We start from the raw sequence: 19,886 nt of genomic DNA, 5'->3' as shown, positions 1-19,886 counted from the left end.
TTAAAAGCAAACACACAAGAAGTTGGCACAAAGAAATAAAAAAACATGTACTTTAGCCATTCGGGATATACCACAGCTTCATAAGTGTTTAATCTACTTTTTCTCCCTCCCCAACTTTACCGAGGTATGACTAACAAATAAAAATTATACATATTTAAGTGCACAACATAATATTTTGATACATGTATACAATATGAAATGATTACCATAATCAAGCTAATTGACATATCCATCAGCTCACATAGTTACGGGTTTTTTTGGTGAGAACACTTGAGATCTACTCTCTTAGCAAATTTCAAGTACACGATACATTATTATTAACTGTGGCACCCACGTTATGCTTTAGGTCTCCAGAACTTACTCCTCTTATAACTGAAAGTTTGTACCCTTTGATCAATATCTCCCCTTTTCTTCCATCCCCTAGCCCTTGATAACCACCGTCATAATTTCTATTACTATGTGTTCAACTTCTTTATTTTTTTTAGATTGCACATATAAATGAAATCACGCAGTATCTGTCTTTCTGTGTCTGGCTTATTTCACTTAGCATAATGTCCTTCAGATTTATCCATGTTGTTGCAAATAGCAGGACTTCCTTCTTTTTTTTAGGCTGAATAGTATTCTGTTGTGTGTGTGTGTGAGTGTGTGTGTACGCACACGCACATTTTCTTTACCCATCTATCAATGGACACTTAGGTTGTTTCCAAATCTTGGCAATTGTAAAAAATGCAGCAATAAACATGACAGTGCAGATATCTTATCGAGATAGCCATTTTATTTATTTTTTAACATATACCCAGAAGTGGGATTGCTAGATCATATAGTAGTTCTATTTTTAGTCTTTTGAGGAGCCTCCATACCGTTTTCCATAATGGCTGTACTAATTTACATTCCTCATCAACAACCAAGGAGGTGAAAGATCTGCACACTGAAAACTATAACACTGATGAAAGAAACTGAAGACACAAATGAATGAAAGGACAGCCCATGTCCATGGATTGGAAGGACTTATATTGTTGAAATGTCCATACTATCTAAAGTGATCTATGGATTCACTGTATCAGAATTTCAATGGGACTTTCCCCAGACACAGAAAAAACAATCTTAAGATTTGTGTGGATTCACAAAAGACCCTGAATAGCTAAAGCAAAGTTGAGCAAAACAACAAAGCTGGAGGCATCAACACCTCCTGACTTCAAATTACATCACAAAGTTATAGTGTTCACAACAGTATGGTACTGGCATAAAAACAGACACACAGACCAATGGAAAGAGTCCAGAAATAAAATTTTCAACTAATTTTCAGCACAGGTGCCAAAAATACACAATTGGAAAAGATAGTCTTTTCAATAAATGGTGTTAGGAAAACTTAATATTCACATGCTAAAGAATAAAATTGGACCCTTACAGCATACACAATAATCAACTCAAAATGGATCAAACACGTAACCTGAAACCATAAAATTCCTAGAAGAAAACATAAGGAAAAAGCTCCTTGACACCGGTCTTGGCAATGCTTTTTTGGATTTGGCATCAAAAGTCCAGGCAACAAAAGCAAAAATAAACAAGTGGGATTATATCAAACTAAACAGTTTCTGCACAGAAAGGACAACAATTAACAAAACAAAAAGGCAACACGTGGAATACAAGAAAAAATATTTGCAAATTGTGTATTTGATAAGGGGTTAATATCTAAAGTACATATGGAAATCACACAAGTCAATAGCAATAAACCAAATAACATGATTTTAAAATGAGCAAAGGACCTGAATAGACATTTTCATGAAGACATACAAAAGACCAATGGGTATATGAAAAGATGATCAACAACACTAATCATTAGGGAAATACAAATCAAAATCGCAGTGAGGTATCACCTCACACCGGTTAGGATGGCTATCCTCAAAAGGTTAAAAGGTAAGTAGTCAGTCCTTTGTATCCACGGGTTCTCCATCCATGGATTCAACAAACAGCAGACTCAGGAGAAAAAAAAAATAACAATACAATAAAAATAATACAAGTAAAAAACCAATACAGTATAATGAATATTTGCATAGCACTTACATTGTATTAGATATCGTAAGTAATCTAGAGATGATTTAAATTATACAGGAAGATGTGCATAGATCACATGCAAATACTATATACCATTTTATCTCAGAGATTTGAGCATCCATGGATTTTGGTATCCACAGGAGGTCCTGGAACCAATCCATTGTGGATACTTGGAGATGACTGTATTGACAAAGATGTGCATCAATCTACTTTTATATATTACCTTTATAAAATGTAGTTAATTTTTGTTTTTTATTTTTGAACACCTTTACTGAGGTATAATTTACATGCCACAAAATTCACCAATTTTATTTTTATTTTATTTTATTTTATTTTTTTGTGACTGGTAAGGGGATCGTAACCCTTGGCTTGGTGTCGCCCACACCGTGCTCAGCCAGTGAGTGCACTGGACATCCCTATATAGGATCCAAACCCGTGGCCTAGGCACTCCCAGCGCCGCGCGTGCTCCCAGCGCCGCGCACTCTCCCGAGTGAGCCACGGGGCCGGCCCAAAATTCACCAATTTTAAATGTACAGTACAATGATTTGTAACAAACTTACTGAGTTGTGCAGTTTTAGAACATTTTCATCATTTCAATGAAATCCCTCATGTGCCAGTTTACAGCCACTCCCTGTTCCCACCTCTATCCCCTGGCAACCACGAATCTATTTTCTGTCTCTAGAGATTTGCCTTTACTGGGCATTTCATATAAATAGAATCATACAGTATGTTGTATATTGGGGGCTGGCTTCTTTCTACATTATACTAAAAATGTACTAATATTATTGAGTACACATACTCAAAATATACTAATTTTATTGAGTATCCACTTTACGCCAGGCACAATAAATATAAACTAGGCTACTGGTGACCAAAAGAGATATCTGAATCTTATGGTCTGGCAGGGAAATACACATTAATGTAAAATTTCAACTAAGTTTCATGATGTTCTAGGAATATGATTTTGGGGTTGGAATCAGGTGAAGCAAATCATTTCAGTCAGAGGGACAGGACATGCAGGAGCAGGAAGGAACATGAAAAACACAGTTAAATTTTAACAAAAGCAGATGTGACCATTATTTCAACATTCATTATCCCCGAGATTTTAAGTTGCATGAAGGCAAGTACAGTGTGTCTTATTCAGTGCTTTATCCCCAGAGCCACTGAAAAGCTGTCAGATAAAAGGTGCACAATGAATGCTTTCTGGATAAATTAATAAATGTATAACAATGTATTCACATTTGAGTTTCTATACAAAATTAACACATGTGTTGGTTAGAAAAGAGGTGTTTAGCATTGGATATTTTCTCATCCAGGTCCAGTCTTTACAGTCTCAAATCTTACACCGTTACCAGTATTTGGTTAAAAAATAGCTGATTGTAACCACAGTAATAATATCTTATGCCATGTAAGAACATTTATAATTTCAAGTGCTTTCACAGCTTTATCTTGTCTGAGCCTCCCAACAACCTGTGATTTCTACATTATCAATTCATTTTTCATAGAAGTGCAGTCAAATGAAAGATGATTAAAAATACAGCTTGTCAACATTATCTGCACAGCATCATAAGTTGGGGATCTTACATTGTGTCTCCAGATTAAAACCTTCCCTGATGATACTCTTTTGTAAGTAATAAAATTCTGTACCCATAAAAATAAATAGTAGTTATAAAATGTCTGTCTTATTTGGGCTGTACCATCAGGTACCAATTACTATATGGTCATACTATAATTGCGTACAAGTTTATGGTCGATGACATAGAAAACGTTTCTTGACAGCTTTTAAAAAATATATACCCTACCGTGTAATAAGTACTACTTGCCATTGATCATAGCAGTGTTACCTGCTTTTCGATTGGATTAGGAATGTTAGCTTCAAGGTAACTACCTACAGCCCTCTGAAACGCAAGTGGCTGTTTTCTTGGTATATCTTGGCTTTAACTAGCATGGATGTACAGCATACTTGTATACCTTGAACTAGAAATAAGCCTAACTTAGAGTAAAATCCAAACTCTTATTCATGGAGCACAAAGTCTTCCAAGCCTTCGTACAAATCCTCTCCTATCTCAGTTCACTCCAACTGCACCAGCCTTCTCTTTGTCTTCCCATCATGGTAGCGTCAAGGCCACAGTGACTGTGTCTTCTGCCAGGAGTCATTTCCCCTCTGATTGTCATATGGTTGGCTCCTTCTCAGCATTAAATTCTTACTTCAGATTTGCCTCCTCAGATTCACCTTCCATGGCCATCCTACAAGGATATTTCAAAAAGTTCGTGGAAAAATGGAATTGAAAGATAATATGAACCTTTCCATGAGCTTTTTGAAGTATCCTCATATTTACTATTACCTCCTATCCAATTATTCTATATGTTCATATTTATTTTCTTCATGGAACTTGTGAATTTTCTATCATTCATTCACTTATTTATTTCCTTGTTTATTGTTTGTCTCCTCCACTTTAACTGTAAACTCGAAAGGATCAAGGTCCATATCTGTCTTACTCTGTACTATATTTTTATACCCAGCACAGTGGCCAGCATAAAGCATGTACTTAGTAAAAACTCATCATATGAATAAACAAAGGAAGAAATTAACAAATGAATGACAGCAATGAGACACTCCAGAAGAACATTTTGTTCTCTCATTCACTCATTCATACAAGATGACAAATGTGGTTACTGTTTCCAGAGTGTACAGATCAATGAGGAATGCAAATAATTATAACTGTTGCTAGGGCAAGTACAATGTACTCTGACATGCACAGAAATAGGTCCTTGCTCCATCCAGGGCTTGGAAAAGCATTTTGGAGGAAAGGGTATTTATGCTAAGATCTAAAGAATGAGCAGGATTTAGGATGTGGAGAATTAGGGGTTGGCCACCCAGAGAGGCAGTGTTTAAGCTACAGAAGCAGCCAGTGTGAAGGTCCGGAATGGAGCAGGTGGCCCTATGAAGGAGCCAGAAGAAGTTGAGAACAGCAGGAGGGGGAGGCATAGCCAGCACAGAGGCATGAGGAGCAGGGAACAGAGCAAGGATCCTGCATGTTTGCAGAGTGTGGCCAGCTCATCAAGGGAATCGAGGGGTTGCTGTAGGGTTCTGGGATGTAAGATAATAACCAGATTTGTGTTTTTAGAAGATTCCTTGGCTACAGTATGGAGAATGAATCAGAGGGAAGACTGGGGGAAAAAGATCAGGGAGGAGGATGCTGCAGTCATCCAGGTGAGAGAAGAGAGTGGCTTGGAAAAGGAGAACAACAAAGCAGCTGGAGAAAACAGTGAGAATCGAGATCTTTAGGGTAACTGAAGAGATTTGGTGGTTGATTGGACATTGGGTAAAGGGAGAAGAGTCCAAGGGCTTCTAGTGTGAGCAGCTGGTGAAGAGTGTTGTTTTTTTCTTTAGTTGGGAACAACGAAGAGCAAGTTTGAGAAGAGTGATTGTATCTTGGCTGTTCTAGGTTGGGTATGCCTGTGAGACTTCCAATAAATAATCCTACTATGCTCTGGCTGTGCTTCAGGAGAGAGATCTGAGCCAGAGATCAGAGTCCTTACCATATTACAGAGAAAACTGAGCAGCCATAAAAGTGGATGTGATTAGCCAGTGATGTGTGGTGTTGTGAAAAGAAAAAGGGACCCAGGATAGAGCCGTAAGGAACAAACACATTTTAGAGGCAGAAGGAGGAAGAGAAGCCAGGAAAATTGAAAAGTAGTCCAAGTTTTCTAGGTGGAAAACTAGAACTCAAATAAACATGAACATAAGGGAAGAGAGCATTTGAAGAAGCAGGGAGTGTTTTCCAATATAAAGAAAATAGAAATAGACTCAGCAAGTGGTAGAAAATGGTTGTGGAGAGAGTGGGAAATGAGAAAAAAGAGTGAGTAGAGACATTAGGTCAACAAGCTTGAGGACAATCAGGTTTTTAAAGAGGGCAGGAAATGGAAAGAGATGTGGCATCAAGGAACAATTTTTGGTTGTTTTGTTTTTAATTAACGAGAGACCTGAGCATGTTTCATTGCTGATGGGAATGAGCCAGAGTGAGAAACTGAAGACACAGTAGAAAAGGAAGTCAGGGTGGTGCTGAGAGAGGCTGGAGCAGAACAGACCAGAGCACAGGTTGAGAAATGGCTCTGGATGGTCAGAGGCCACTGTTGGGAAAATAGAATAGTTTGGTCAGGGCCCTCACCTCGGGTCCAGTTGGGCGTGGCTCAGCATCCTTTGTAAGCAAATTGTCTTTGTGTGTGTGTGTGTGTGTGTGTGTGTGTGTGTGTGTGTGTGTGTGTGTGTGTGTGTGTGTGTGTGTGTGTGTAGTTATGCACATGCACGCCAATGTATCTCTTTAGTTTTATTGCTTTTCTTGTGTGTGGGGGGGGGACAGAGAGAGAGAAGTTTTAGTGAAGCAGGTGGGTTGGCATCTGCATCCTTTCCAACCTGTGGCTCCAAGGACCTTTTGGCCAGTTACCTAGCTCATAGACCTGCGTGAAGGGGTCTGGTGACCCAGCCTGGCGTGTGTGGGGTCTGGTGACCTAGCCTGGCATGTGAAGGGTTTGTGACCCAGTCTGTGAATGGGCTTGAGGGGTCTGTGGGCTCCATACCCGGCCCTAGCTCGACAATCGGCCCAGTCAGCAGGATTGTCAGCAGGATAACCAGCAGGTAAAAGAGCCCGACAATTGGCGTGGTCATGTAGCTTTACAATTGGCGTCACAAAAAGGATTAAGAGAGCTACAATTGGTTATGTTAACAGGATTCCGACATTAGCACGAGCAGTAGTGTGGCAGCCACTGTCCATCGTAACCACAGGACAGTGCAGAAGGAGATACACCAGCCCAGCTGTGATCGACCTAGTTCCTCTCTGGTGATGTCAGCAGATAATAAGAGCTGACAGTCACTGAGCATCGATTACCTGACGTTGTGTGCATGCGTATGCTCTAATTTCATCATCACAACGACCCTAGGAGGAAGGTACAATTTTATTCCAATTTTATACGGGTGAATATGAGTTAATTTACCCAAGATCACACAGTTATCAATGGTGGTGTCAGCATTTAGTACACAAATCTGATTTTATTGTATATTTTACGAACACCAAAACCTTCCCATGTGTATAACATTAACAGGGTATCTTAGCCAGACAACAGCAAGCTTCCCATGACTGTGTGAGCAGAGGAAAGTAACTCTGTATCCCCTATCTATGAATTCTCTTATTTAAACAAACAGAAATGCTTCCTAAGAAAAAGACATGAATCATGACCACCACTGAGGTTTAGAAGACAAACATATCTAAGGGACCTTAGTGCTCCCAAAGAGGGCCAGCTTGCTTGGGCTGACAGTGGGCCTACCACAAAGGACAGTTTCAGGACAGAAAGTCACAGACTCAAGGTCATAGACAAGTGGTGGCTGATCCTCAGTTTCTGACCGAGGTCCTATGGCAGTGTGGTATAAAGCAGTCACATATGTGAACTTAAAGAGATGTGTCCGTACAACAGGTTTAAATAAGACAACAGAGAAAGAACATTTTCCTACAGCAGAAGCACTGCAGTTTTTCCAGTGTCGGCCATGGGAGATTCCCCAATGGGGACATGCAGGCCATGGTGGGAAAGGAGCTGGAAGAGGCCACTCAGTAGAAATGTTAAGATTTGGAGTTTGTAGTCCCCAGCTCAACAAATCAAAATGAACATCACAACATAATAGCTATAGCATCTTGGGGACTGGATATCAGAACCCTCAACCCCGTTCAAACTGGACATAACACTGAAGTTCTCTTTGTTTCATAATAACAGCAATGAAGATCTTTAATCCTGAAACTCACCCATGTTTCAACTTCGGCGATATCAGAAACAATGGATTTTCACTTCAATCAACCAGAGCAAAGGAAATTGTTGGAGAGGCCAAGTCCCCCATACTCTTTGAAACTATCAGGCCATGCATTGTAGAATCTGTTTGTGGACTTCCTTTCCAACATTCACTTCCTACTTCTCCTTTAATTGTATTGAAAACCACCAGCACAATATTGAGCAATAAATGTCAGAGACAGGGAGCATAATTACCTCATTCTTAACACTAATGGAAATGATTCTAATATTTCACCATTAAGTATGATTTTCTCTGCAGGTCTCTGGTAGATATTTTTCATGGTTCCTTCAAATGCTTATTTTAGAAAAGAAAAAGGTGTAAAGTCAGTAAGCTAAGCTCTCACCTTAAGAAACTTGAAAAAGAGGAACAAATTAAACTCAATGTAAGTAGAAGAAAGGAAATAATCAAAATAAGAGCAGAAATCAGTGAGATATAAAACAAACAATAGAGAAAACCAACATAGTCAAAGGTTAATTCTCTGAGAACAGAAATAAAATTGATCAACACCTAGAAACCATGATTAAGAAAAAAAAAAAGAGAGAGAGAAAACACAAATTGCCAACACCAGGAATGAAAGTGGGATGTCCGGCCAGGTCTTCCAGTCGTTCTTAGGATAATACTGATAGCATGGCCAACTTACATCAAAAAAGGGAGAAACTTAGATGGTGGTCGATGAACTTTTCTGTAAAGGGCCCGAGTATAAATATTTCAGGCTTTGTGGGCCATGCGGTCTCTGTCACCATGACTCCACTGTGCCGCTCTAGCATGAAAGCAGCTGCAGACAATAGGCACTAGGCCAGATTTGGCCAGAGGGCTGTAATTTGCCAATCTCTGACTTAGATAAAATGGGTAAATCCCTTGAAAAATATAAATTTCCAAAACTGACATAAAAAAAGCCTCAAAAGCTAAACAGCTGCATATGCATAAAAAAAATCAACTTAAAATAAAAAATGTTCCACAAAGAAAACTCCAGGCCCTGATGGCAGCACCAGCATTATCTATTCATAAACTCTTTCACAAAATATTTAAGGATGGAATATTTTCCAACTCCTATTAAGGAGTATCCTCTGACCCCTAAACCTGGCAAAGACATTATAGGAAATGAAAATTACAGACAAATGTCCCTGATAAACATAAATGCAGCAATCATTAACAAAATATTAGAAAATAGAATCCAACAAAAATACATACATGTATAAAGGGTAATACATCAGAACCAAGTGGAGCTGGTTATTCAGGAATGCAAAGTTGGCTTAACATTCAAAATTTTACCACAATAACAAAATAAAAGAGACAAATCATATGGTCTTCTGAACATTTGTGAGAAGGATCAATGCCTCTTTAAGATAAAAGCTCCCTGCAGGCAGTAAGGGAAAGAATTGACCTCTATCTGATAAAGGGCACCTCCAAAAACATATAACTAACATCATACTTAATGGTGAAACATTACATTAGTCTTCCTTGAGACTTCCCCAAGGTAATAAGGCAAGGATGTCTCACTATTTGTATTCAACATTGTACTGGAGGTCCTTGTCAACTCATTAATTCAAGAAAAGAAATTAAGGGGGCAGAGGGAGAATGGAAGAAAAGTAAAACTATTGCAGCTTACAGATGATGTGTTAGGTACATAGAAAGCCCTGTGGAATCTATTAAAAATAAAACAACAACAACTACGAAATGTAGTAAGCAGTTTAGCAAAGTTCCAAGATATAAGGTGAATATTTAAAAATCAGTATATTTATATAAGAAACACTGGAAAATAAAATTTAGATATTAATTAGTATATAAAATAGAATCAAAACACATCAACCATCTAAAATAAGTCTGGTGATAAATATGTAAAACTTCTACATTGAGAACTATAGAAAACATTGTTGAGAGAATTTAGAGATCTATATAGAGAGATACACTGTGTTCTTGGGTTAAAAGAACTATTATTATTGAGATGTTCATTCTCCCAAAATTTATACTTAGATTCAATGTCATCCCAGTCAAAATTTAATTAGGCTAAAAAATTAATTAGGGTTTTAAAAATAAACAATGTAATTATAAAATTTATATAGAAAAGAACCTAAAATAGTCAAAATAATATTGGAGGGGGAAACAAACTAAGTTGGAGGAACTATAACATAATTTCAAGGCTTACCACGAAGTTATGGTAATTCAGAGAGTGTGGATTTGGCATAAAGACAGAAAAATAGATCAATAGAACAAGAATCTGGAAATAGACCCACATAAATACAGTCAATTGACTTTTGACCATCATGTCAAGTTAATTCAATGGAAAAAGGAAAGATGTGTGGATCATAGATATAAATGAAAAACCCAGAACCATAAAGGACCTTGAGAGAAACAGAAGAGAATCTTCATGATTCCTGGATAGGCAACAATGTCCTGTGCATGACAAAAAAATCAAGAGCCATAAAAGAAAAATTCAGTATGCTGCACTTCATCAAAATGACAACTTTCTGCTCATAAGATATACTGTTAAGAAAATCGGCAGTTTATTCATTTTTTGACAAAAGACTTGTATCCAAGTTAAAGAAAGAAATCCAATAATGGACAATAAAAAGGCTAACTACCCAATTTTTAAAAATGGAGCAAAAGATTTGGACATTTCTCAACAGGAGATATATGAATGCCAACTAACACATGAGAAGTTGCTCAACATCTTCAGATGTTAGAGAAATACTAATTAAAATCACAATGAGATACTATTCTATACCTACTAGAATGGCTGCAGTTATGAAGACTGACACACCAAATATGGGCAAAAATATGAAGCAACTGGAATTCTGTTACATTGTTGATGGAGCGTAACAATGGAGAACTGTTTGGCTGTTTCTTAAATGGTTAATCGTATACCTTCTCTATGATCCAGCAATTTCACTTTTAGGTAATTATCCAGGAGAACTGAAATACACATGCCCACAAAAGGACTTTCTTCAATAACGTTTAAAGTAGACTTAGGAATAATAACCCCAAAGTGGAAACCCAAATGCCAGTTAATAGAACGGATAAACAAATTGTGCTATATTTATACAATGGAACACTACTAAGCAATAAAAAAGAATGAACAGCAAATACATGCAACAACATGCATGAATCACAAAAATGTTTGCTGAAAATGAAAAGGTCTGAGATTTTATCCTTCTTACAGGCTAACTTGATAGCCTGCCACAGTTTCATGGATGCTGGCAGAAGACACAAAGACTCTGGGGTCAGAGAAAAAGGACAGTTTATTATCACAGCAACAGCATGAGCAATATTAGAGCATCAGCATTTGCCCAGTTCTCTGAGTGCAAATTTTCAAAGGCTTTTCAAACGGCCAGCACACGCAGTGAATTGAGTTACAAGAGAAAAATTCTGAGTTCAGGGAGAACTCAGATCTTTTATAAAGACAGTAAGCATGCCTGACCTTTGCTCAGGAAGAGGTATTATTTTTATTATACTAGAGAATAAGCCAACTTGTCCTTTGCTCTGAAGGGAAACACTGTCTCTAACTTCAAGAATGTTCACTACACAAGCATCCTTGAAAAAGTAGTCCAGAACAAAGGGAAATCAGTATCTCTGCTCATAAGATACACAGTACTGTGAGACCCATGAGGGCTGTCTCCCAACAATGTTAAGCGGAAAATCCAGACACAAAAGAAGATATGCTCATTTATAAGATTCACCAACAGAATTTTCTTTTGTAAGTTATCACTGTCCAGTTTGTTATCAAGTTTATTAGAACTTCATTAAAAGAGTAGAAAATCTTTCCCTCTTTCTTTATACTTCAGAACAGTTGGTATAACAGTATTTATCTGATCTTTGAATGTCTGATAAACATTGGAACAGGCTCTGTTTGGGAAGGGAGGGCACATCTTTGATCACCTTGATTACCATTTTAATTATTTCTGTAGTTAATGGTCTACTCAAATTTTCTGCCTCATTTTATATCAATGATAGAAAAAGCATTCATAAAAAGTCATCCATTTAATTTACATTTTCAACTTAATTATCAGAAAAAAAAATCACAGTTATGCAGTCATTTCAAAATCTTTTACTCATAAGGGTTATGTTTCCTTTGCCTATCCCTGCGTTGTATGTTTTTGCTTTCTCCTCTGAACTGCAAAAATTTCTCAGTGTTATCGATCTGTTCAAAGAACCAATTCTTGTGTTGATGGATCAGAATGGAATCACATGGCATAAATGGGTGATGAATCTCTTTTTCTCTTACCTTCATCTGTCATTGTGGGGATCTTGAGTTACTTCAAGATCTGTTCTGATTCTTTCTCTAGAGCAAGGGTGGCAAACTACAGGACATGAGCCAAATCCAGCCCACTAGCTGCTTTTATAAATAAAGTTTTATTGAAACCCAGCCATATTCATTCTCTTACAAATTACCTATGGCTTCTTTCCCACCACAACAGCAAAGATGTGTAGTTGCAGAAGAGACTAAAATATTTACTCTCTGATCCTTCACAGAAAAAGTTGGCCAACACTTGCTCTAGAGCCAAGACATGATTAAGGCAGAAATCCTCTATAAATGTTTGTTTACAAAGTATTCCTCAGGGATTTATACTGGGGACAAACGCCCCTACTGATAACCTCTTAATATATACTGGGACAGAAGGGTTTCCAATTGTCCATCTCTTTTACATTTAATCCCTATCACTGACCACAGACCATCCATGTTTTTTATATTTGTTGAATCTTAGTTTTTGATTTCACTGGGTTAAAATAGGCTTATTGCAATAGCTTCCTCTTTTTTGTATGTTTGGACTGATTTTCTTTGCTCTTAGTTATCTATCAGTTCAGTTTCATCTGTTGTCTAACTTCCAGGCATTCCTCAAATTATCTGGTCCAGTATTTCCAGAAACAATATGAATTTTTTATATATCTTATCTGTCATTCAGTACAATTTCTGATCACAGGGGAAGAAGAAAGTATGTACTTTATTCATGATCTTGTGGGTTCCTGCTAGGTTAAGAAGCATGAGACTATCAGATCACATTTTTACATAAAGGCAAAAAAAAAAAAAAAAAAAAGACTTGTGTCAAATATATACTGGGTAGCTTCAGGCTTGACAGGCTCCCCTATTCAGGTAACAGGTCAGGACAAAATAAAAACACTATCAATTTTGTATCCAATTTGTTTTCAAAAGAATTTCTCAGTTAGTGACTAAAAGTGTGCCCCCAAATTAGCTTTAAGCAACAAAATGAGGGTCTCTTTTTTTATACGTATAGTATTTCTGAGTCTTTGTGGTGGGGGAGGATGAATGGTTAACGAGAAAAGTTTTATATTGTTTATCTTGAGTCTTATCAAAAGCTCTCTGTGTAAAGTCCCAGCACACTACTGTTACTAATTTTTTTAAGTGTAAAATGAGTCCATCTCTCTTTTGATGATTTTCACACAGTTCAATAACAAAAAATGCATGGGAAAATTTTCTTATCAGATCCCAAGCCTCCAAAACAAAACACTTTTGCCAAGGAAGCTTCACATCCAAGAAATTAAATTAATAATATTTGTGCTATTTTCAAAGACTCTAACAAGGCAGAGATATACGAGGGTATTTCAGAAAGTTCACGGAGAGATGTGTATTGTCTTTTAATTCTATTTTATGTACACCCAAAATGCAGTATTCCTTCCTTTAATCCCAACACCATTTAACATGCAATCACAATAGTTCGGGGGAAAAAATAGAGTTAAAAATAATTACTGTGCTTTATTTTATTTCACTACAATCTGGAAGTGAGAACTGAGGAAAAAAATTATTTGTTCAGGAAGATCACCAATTATATCAAACTGTGATCTGTTTTAAAATGAAGCTATTTAAAGGACTAAAGTTCATTTCAAAAACAGCTCACAGTATTAGCAAGAGTAATTCTCATTAAAAACACACTCCAGCAGATGGTTACATCCATTAAAGGGAGAAAACTAAAGGGGTCTCAACTTCAGTACACAAGCTTCTCATGTCCCCAAACCACAGCTTGAGTCATATTCAAATGTTGCTTCTCTAACACACATGCTAGTAGCAGTTCCAGCAGTGAAGGCACCTATTTGGCTGGTCTGTCAAACATTTCAATTCATGCTAGAAGTGTTTCATAATTAAGCAGATAAATGTTTCTTCCCAAACCATGCCCTCTCTCTACTTCTCATCTAACATGAAAAAAAGAAGCACTATTTAACTCTTGAACAAAATGGAAAACTGTATAAACAATTTAAGAGAAACGAAAGCTAACTTCCACTAATTAGTTGAATATGCTAAAGCTACCAGGATGTGAGTAGCATCAACCCAGTGTTGCTAATGGGGCAGGAAGGGGACACTTTTTATACACTGATACAGGGAAGGTAAATATGGCTTCCAGGCTTTGAGCCTAGTAATTTTACATCAGGAAATTTATCCTGAAGAAATAAAGAAAAATATGTGCAACGCACATATACAGGCCATTCACTGTAGTATTGTTAATGATAGCCAAAAATAAAAATACAACATAACCAGCCAGTATTAACAGTAAAAACAACAACGATAAAAGGTGGTATTGAAACATACTGATTTAAACTGACGTGGACAATTTCACTATCAACACAGAGGAATTTTAAATTAAACAAAATATACCCAAACGCAAAGTAGGCCTGGAAGAAACAAGGGGAAAAAAAACACACTATGAGGGGTCTTCAAAAAGTTCATGAAAAGATTCATGTTACATTTTATTTCTATTTTTCCACGAACTTTTAAAAGTATCCTTATATGGTGACATTTGCTCAACTCAGAGCACAGAAAATTTCTAAAGAAAAACAAACTTAGATAAAGATAATCTTAAAAAATGAACACACAAAAAACAAATCCAATTTAACAGAACCAGCTTCAAAACACCTGGAGTTAGAACAATCTAAATAACATTAAATGTCACTTTGAAATAATAGATGAGATAAAAGAATATAAACCACAAAGAAAAGATGGGTCATCATAAAACTGATTTTTAAATGAATCAAAAGGAACTTTGGGAAATTTAAATACAACAACTGAAATCAAACTGATTAAAGGAGTATGTAAATTGAAATGTTTTAAAAGGGAACCCTCGTACACTGCTGGTGGGAATTTGTTAGTACAGCCGTCACAGAAAACAATACAGAGGCTGATTGAAAAAAACAAACTGTTTTTCCTCTGCTCACACACCGCAATCAACACAGAAGACTTCTGTGACCAAATGTGTGGGAGCTTTCCCCCATACACCAGGCAAGCAATCGATTCTGCAGCAGACACCAGCTGCGCATCTTCTAATTCAATTCAGGTCTGACACACTGTCTACCTAGATAGTACAGATTGTACAGGTTGGGAACTCAGTCCCACAAGACTGTCCCCCAGTTCCGATGCCAGTTGTGAGCCCCAGAGTGTTTTACCTGTGCTTCTGACCAATAGGCCATAAATCAGGGTTCCCACAACTCCCTCCTTTGGTTTAATTAATTTGCTAGAGCAACTCAGAACCCAGGGAAACAACTGATTACATGTGTGGGTTTATTATGAAAGATATTACAAAGGATGCAGATGAAGAAATGCTTAAGGCCAGGTATGATGGAAGGGGTGCTTGGCTTCTTTCCCTCCTGGGACATGCCACCCTCTGGGAACCTCCATGTGTTCAGCTATGGAGAAGTTCTCTGACCATCGTCCTTCTGTGTTTTATGGAGGCTTCATTACATAAACCTGATTGATTATACCCTGGTCACTGGTGATAAAATTAACCTTCAGCCCCTCTCCCTTCCCTAGAGGTTGGGGGTGGGGCTGAAGTGTCCCAACCCTCTAATCATGCCTTGGTCTTTCCAGTGACCAGCCTCCTTACTGAAGCTACCTAGGGACTGCCAGCCATCACCTAATTAGCATATAAAAAGTACTTATCATTTTGATGATTCTAAGGATTTTAGGAGTTGTATACCAAGGAATCTGAACTTATCACAGAAGTTCCTCAAAAAATTAAAAATAGAACTACCATACAATCCAGCAATCCCACTAGTGAGAATATATGCAAAATAACTGAAATCAATATGTCAAAGAGATATCTGCACTCCCATGTTCATTGCAGCAGTATTCACAATAGCCAAGATACCTAAGTGTCCATCAACAGATGAATGAATAAAGAAAATGTGCTGTTTATATACCCAATGGAATACTATTTGGCCTTAAAAAGGAAGAAAATACTGTCATTTGCAACAATATGTATGAACCTGGAAGACATTATGTTAAGCGAAATAAGCCAGGCACAGAAAGACAAATACTTCACGGTCTCACTTTTTGTGAAGTATAAAAAAGTTTAAATGATGTAAATAGAGAGTAAAATGGTGGTTACCAGAGTCGGAGGGAGGTAAGAAAATTGGGGAGATCTTAGTCAAAGAACATAAAATTTTAGTTAGAAGGAATAAGTTTGAGAGATCTACTGTACATCATGATGACTACAGTTAAAAATATATCATTTACTTGAACATTACTAAAAGGAGAGATTTTAAATGTTCTCACCACAAAAAGAGAAGAGTGTGAGGTAATGAATATATTAACTAGCCTGATTTAGCCATTCTACAATGTACATGTAAATCAAAACATCATGTTGTACACCATAAATATATGCAATTTTTATTTGTCAATGAAATTATTTTTAAAAAATTGAAAAACTGAAATATTTAAGAGTAACGATTACTGATACCCGCAACTTCTTTTGAAATGAATCATAAATGGGAGATGGACTGATGGTTGAATAAAGGGCTGGACAAAGAACAGATAAGTGATAAGACAACAAAAATATATTAATTATAGAATCTAGGTGGCAGGTATACACATCACTATATAATTCTTTTAACTTTTCTGAATGTTTGAAAAATTTTATGATAAATTGTTGGAGAAAAACTTCATGAACTGTGTATCACATTAGACACTATTGTCATTGTTGACATCACAGCATAACAGCAGCAGCAATGTACACTTAAACGGTACTTCAATTTTGCGAAGTAGTTTAAGATAGTATTTTACATATACTATCAGTTAAATAGCTTGCTTAAAGTGACACAGCTAAAAAATAAATGGTAGAAACTGACATTGGAACCTATATAATCTGGCCCTGGGTTCCTTTTGCTTAATCATATATCTGCTATGGGTTGAATACATCCCCCCAAAGTTCTTGTGTTAGAAACTTGATCCCCATTGTAGCAGTGTTAAGAGGATGAGAAATCCAATTGATATTTAAAAGGCAGGGCCTTTAAGAGGTGACTGGATCGTGAGGACTACACCCTTGTGAATAAATTAATCCATCCATGGAGTAACAGGTTAATGATTTAATGGGTTATCCTGGGTGTAGACTAAGCCCATGAAAGTATGCTTGCCATTCTCAACATGCCCTGTGGCAACATGTACAAGACATGGTACAGAGCCCCCACCAAAAAAAAGGCTCTCACCAGATGTGATCCCTGTAACATGGGACTTCCCAGTCTCCAAAACTGTAAGAAATAAACATCTTTTATTTATATATTACCTAGTCCCAGGTATTCTTTTACATGCAACAGAAAAGGGACTAATACAATATGCTATAAGGAAAAAACTGAACTGGAAGATAGATTTAAGAGGTCACCTGAATTGCAGCATAAAAAGGTAGAGAGTTGGAAAATATGTAATAGAGTTTAGAAGACAGAGAAGAGAGAATAAGTAGGTTCAATATACAGCTAATAAAAGTCTAGATGAAGAAAACAGAGCAAAGAAAATAACTCTCAACTTAGAATTCTACACCTAGCAAAACTGTCAAAAAGGATATCAAAATAAAGACAAGGGATCAGAAAATTTCCTATTACAATCCATCACTATACAAACTGCTAAAAGATATACTATTGAAAAAAGAGAAATGAATTCAGAAATAAGAAATGGGGTAGAAAATAAATATATAACGAGCAAAGTCATTGCTAAATATGTTAGTAAATCCAAGCAAAATTTAAATAATAGTAATAACAACACCACCACCACAATTAATGGGGGATTTTTTAAAAAATAAGATTAAACAATGGCATGTAAAATGGAGAGTAGAGATCAAAATAAATGATTCTAAGCTCCTTGATGAGGAAGAGGTAAAGTTTATTAACAGTTAACCAGCCTAGATGGACAGCCTCACACAGAAGAGAAAAAATAGGCACAGTACATAGGTATGAGTGCTATACTGGAGCCTTGGGAGAAAATGGGCATCATATGTTTCTTTAAATCCAAGTGGAAAACTAGAAGAAGAATGACACAAAGGTAGAAAATGAAAAATTAAACAACTGACGGCTAAAATCTTCCTGGCATAGTGCCTTGCACACAGAAGACATTCCATAAATGATGAGTGAAGCTTCCTTTTCCAAGTCTCAAAATCACAAGTCTATACAATACCTGTTTTTTATGGAAGTCCTTTAGAGCCGTTTCATAGCCTTCTTCCAGTCTACTGAAGGCTATTCCTACATCTGTAGTCCACCATATCTGTGAGCTGGTTAGGGCAACTTGAGCCGGGAAATCAAAAATCCACTGTTCCCTAGATTTTTCCTCATAGGCCACTATGGCTTCTGTGATAGAATGACGCACTGTCTCTTGCATGGTCCGTTCAAGCTGCAGAAGCCATGACTCCACCTTTTGAAACAAATTGAAATGTTATAACACAGGCTTAACATGGAAGAAGGATAATTCCATCCTCCCACTGGCTCTAAGGTCATGCAGAGTATAAGGCCTTCTGTGGTTTTACTTTAAACCCAAGTAGAAAGCTACAAGAGGAATAACTCAAAAGGATAGTTGAACTAACTCAGCAATGAAGCTTTTTTCCTGCATGAACCTGTCTTCTCCCAGGAATACTTATTTCACCACAAGCTGGCTAATAACTCTCCACAGCCTGAACAGAGGTTTCTCTATTATTAGCTTTCCAGCTTTGAAGACAAGGGGGTTCTAAACCAAGATTCCCCTCTGGTAACAAACAGTGTTTTGAGAAGCCAAATGCCACAGCTACCTATGGAGGTTATGAGTCATATTCTAAAGCACTGCGGATAATGGAAAATTGATTTTTAAAAACAATATTTTGATAATCTTTAAATCTATGAAAAGTTCTTCTCTAAAATCTTCATAGTTCTTAGTCTTAAGACAAAGCATTCTCAGCAAGTATCCTAATTGTATTCCCTACTGCTTCTAATCTTCACACTTGTCAGAAATTAGACAGCAGGAGCATATAAGAGAAAGGACAACTGCTGACTTATGAAAATTAATTTTTAAAAATTTCATTTCAAGTTTATTTTGCTCCCACAAATACACCTTCCCCAGTTTTCCATCCTATTTACATGTGCTTTGTTATATTAATCCATGGTATTATCTGTTACCATGGCATGATATATAACTCAAAGGATACATACATTATTTGCAAATAATGACCACAGCAATAAAAAATGACTACAATAAATAAATTCTAAGACCACATGAGATGTTGAAGATACTAAAATTGATTGTCCCCTCACCTTTGTGAAGATGGCAGCAGCATTCCTATAACCTCTTTTCTCTCTCTCTTGAGAATTGGGAAGAAGTGATAGGTGGTTAATGAGCTGACAACCTTCCCTCTTGAAAGAAAAAAGAATCACTACCCTGGCAATGGCCCCAACATCTCTTATTAAGAAACTTCTCCTCTGGCTTCACAGTTGTGGCTCTGTTAACATGCATGAATTCAAGTTAACCTGATGAGATCAGGTTGTTCTGATCTAATTGAAGGGGTCCCGTATGTCTGCTTTAATCACTAAGCAGAATTCTGAATGTCACCAAGCAACAAATCCCCTCAGTAAATCAGTTATTATTTGAGCATCTCCCACATACTCTGGGATCCATGTCCTCAAATATGGCCACCTGTCCTCAAGAACACTTTAGTCCATTTGGGAGGACCAAACACAGTATATCAGCTCATGTTCAGATGTCTATGGCAACCTAACTGAGTATGATTTGAGAGCTAAGCTCTGATGAGGTGCTTGCTGG

The 19,886-nt window shown here is 37.0% G+C and overlaps 1 protein-coding gene across 1 annotated transcript in view; it reads right to left on the bottom strand.

Annotated features, from left to right (window-relative positions):
* Window positions 1–19,886, bottom strand: part of DNAH11 (dynein axonemal heavy chain 11) — a 315,191-nt gene that overhangs the window by 195,201 nt on the left and 100,104 nt on the right. The window contains exon 30 of the mRNA XM_063101058.1: window positions 18,279–18,512. Within this exon, the coding sequence (XP_062957128.1) occupies window positions 18,279–18,512 (234 nt within the window). The remainder of the gene's footprint in view (window positions 1–18,278; window positions 18,513–19,886) is intronic.

This window comes from Cynocephalus volans, chromosome 6, assembly GCF_027409185.1.
Source record: "Cynocephalus volans isolate mCynVol1 chromosome 6, mCynVol1.pri, whole genome shotgun sequence".
Lineage (NCBI taxonomy): Eukaryota > Metazoa > Chordata > Mammalia > Dermoptera > Cynocephalidae > Cynocephalus > Cynocephalus volans.
This window is presented reverse-complemented; position numbering and strand designations above follow the sequence as displayed.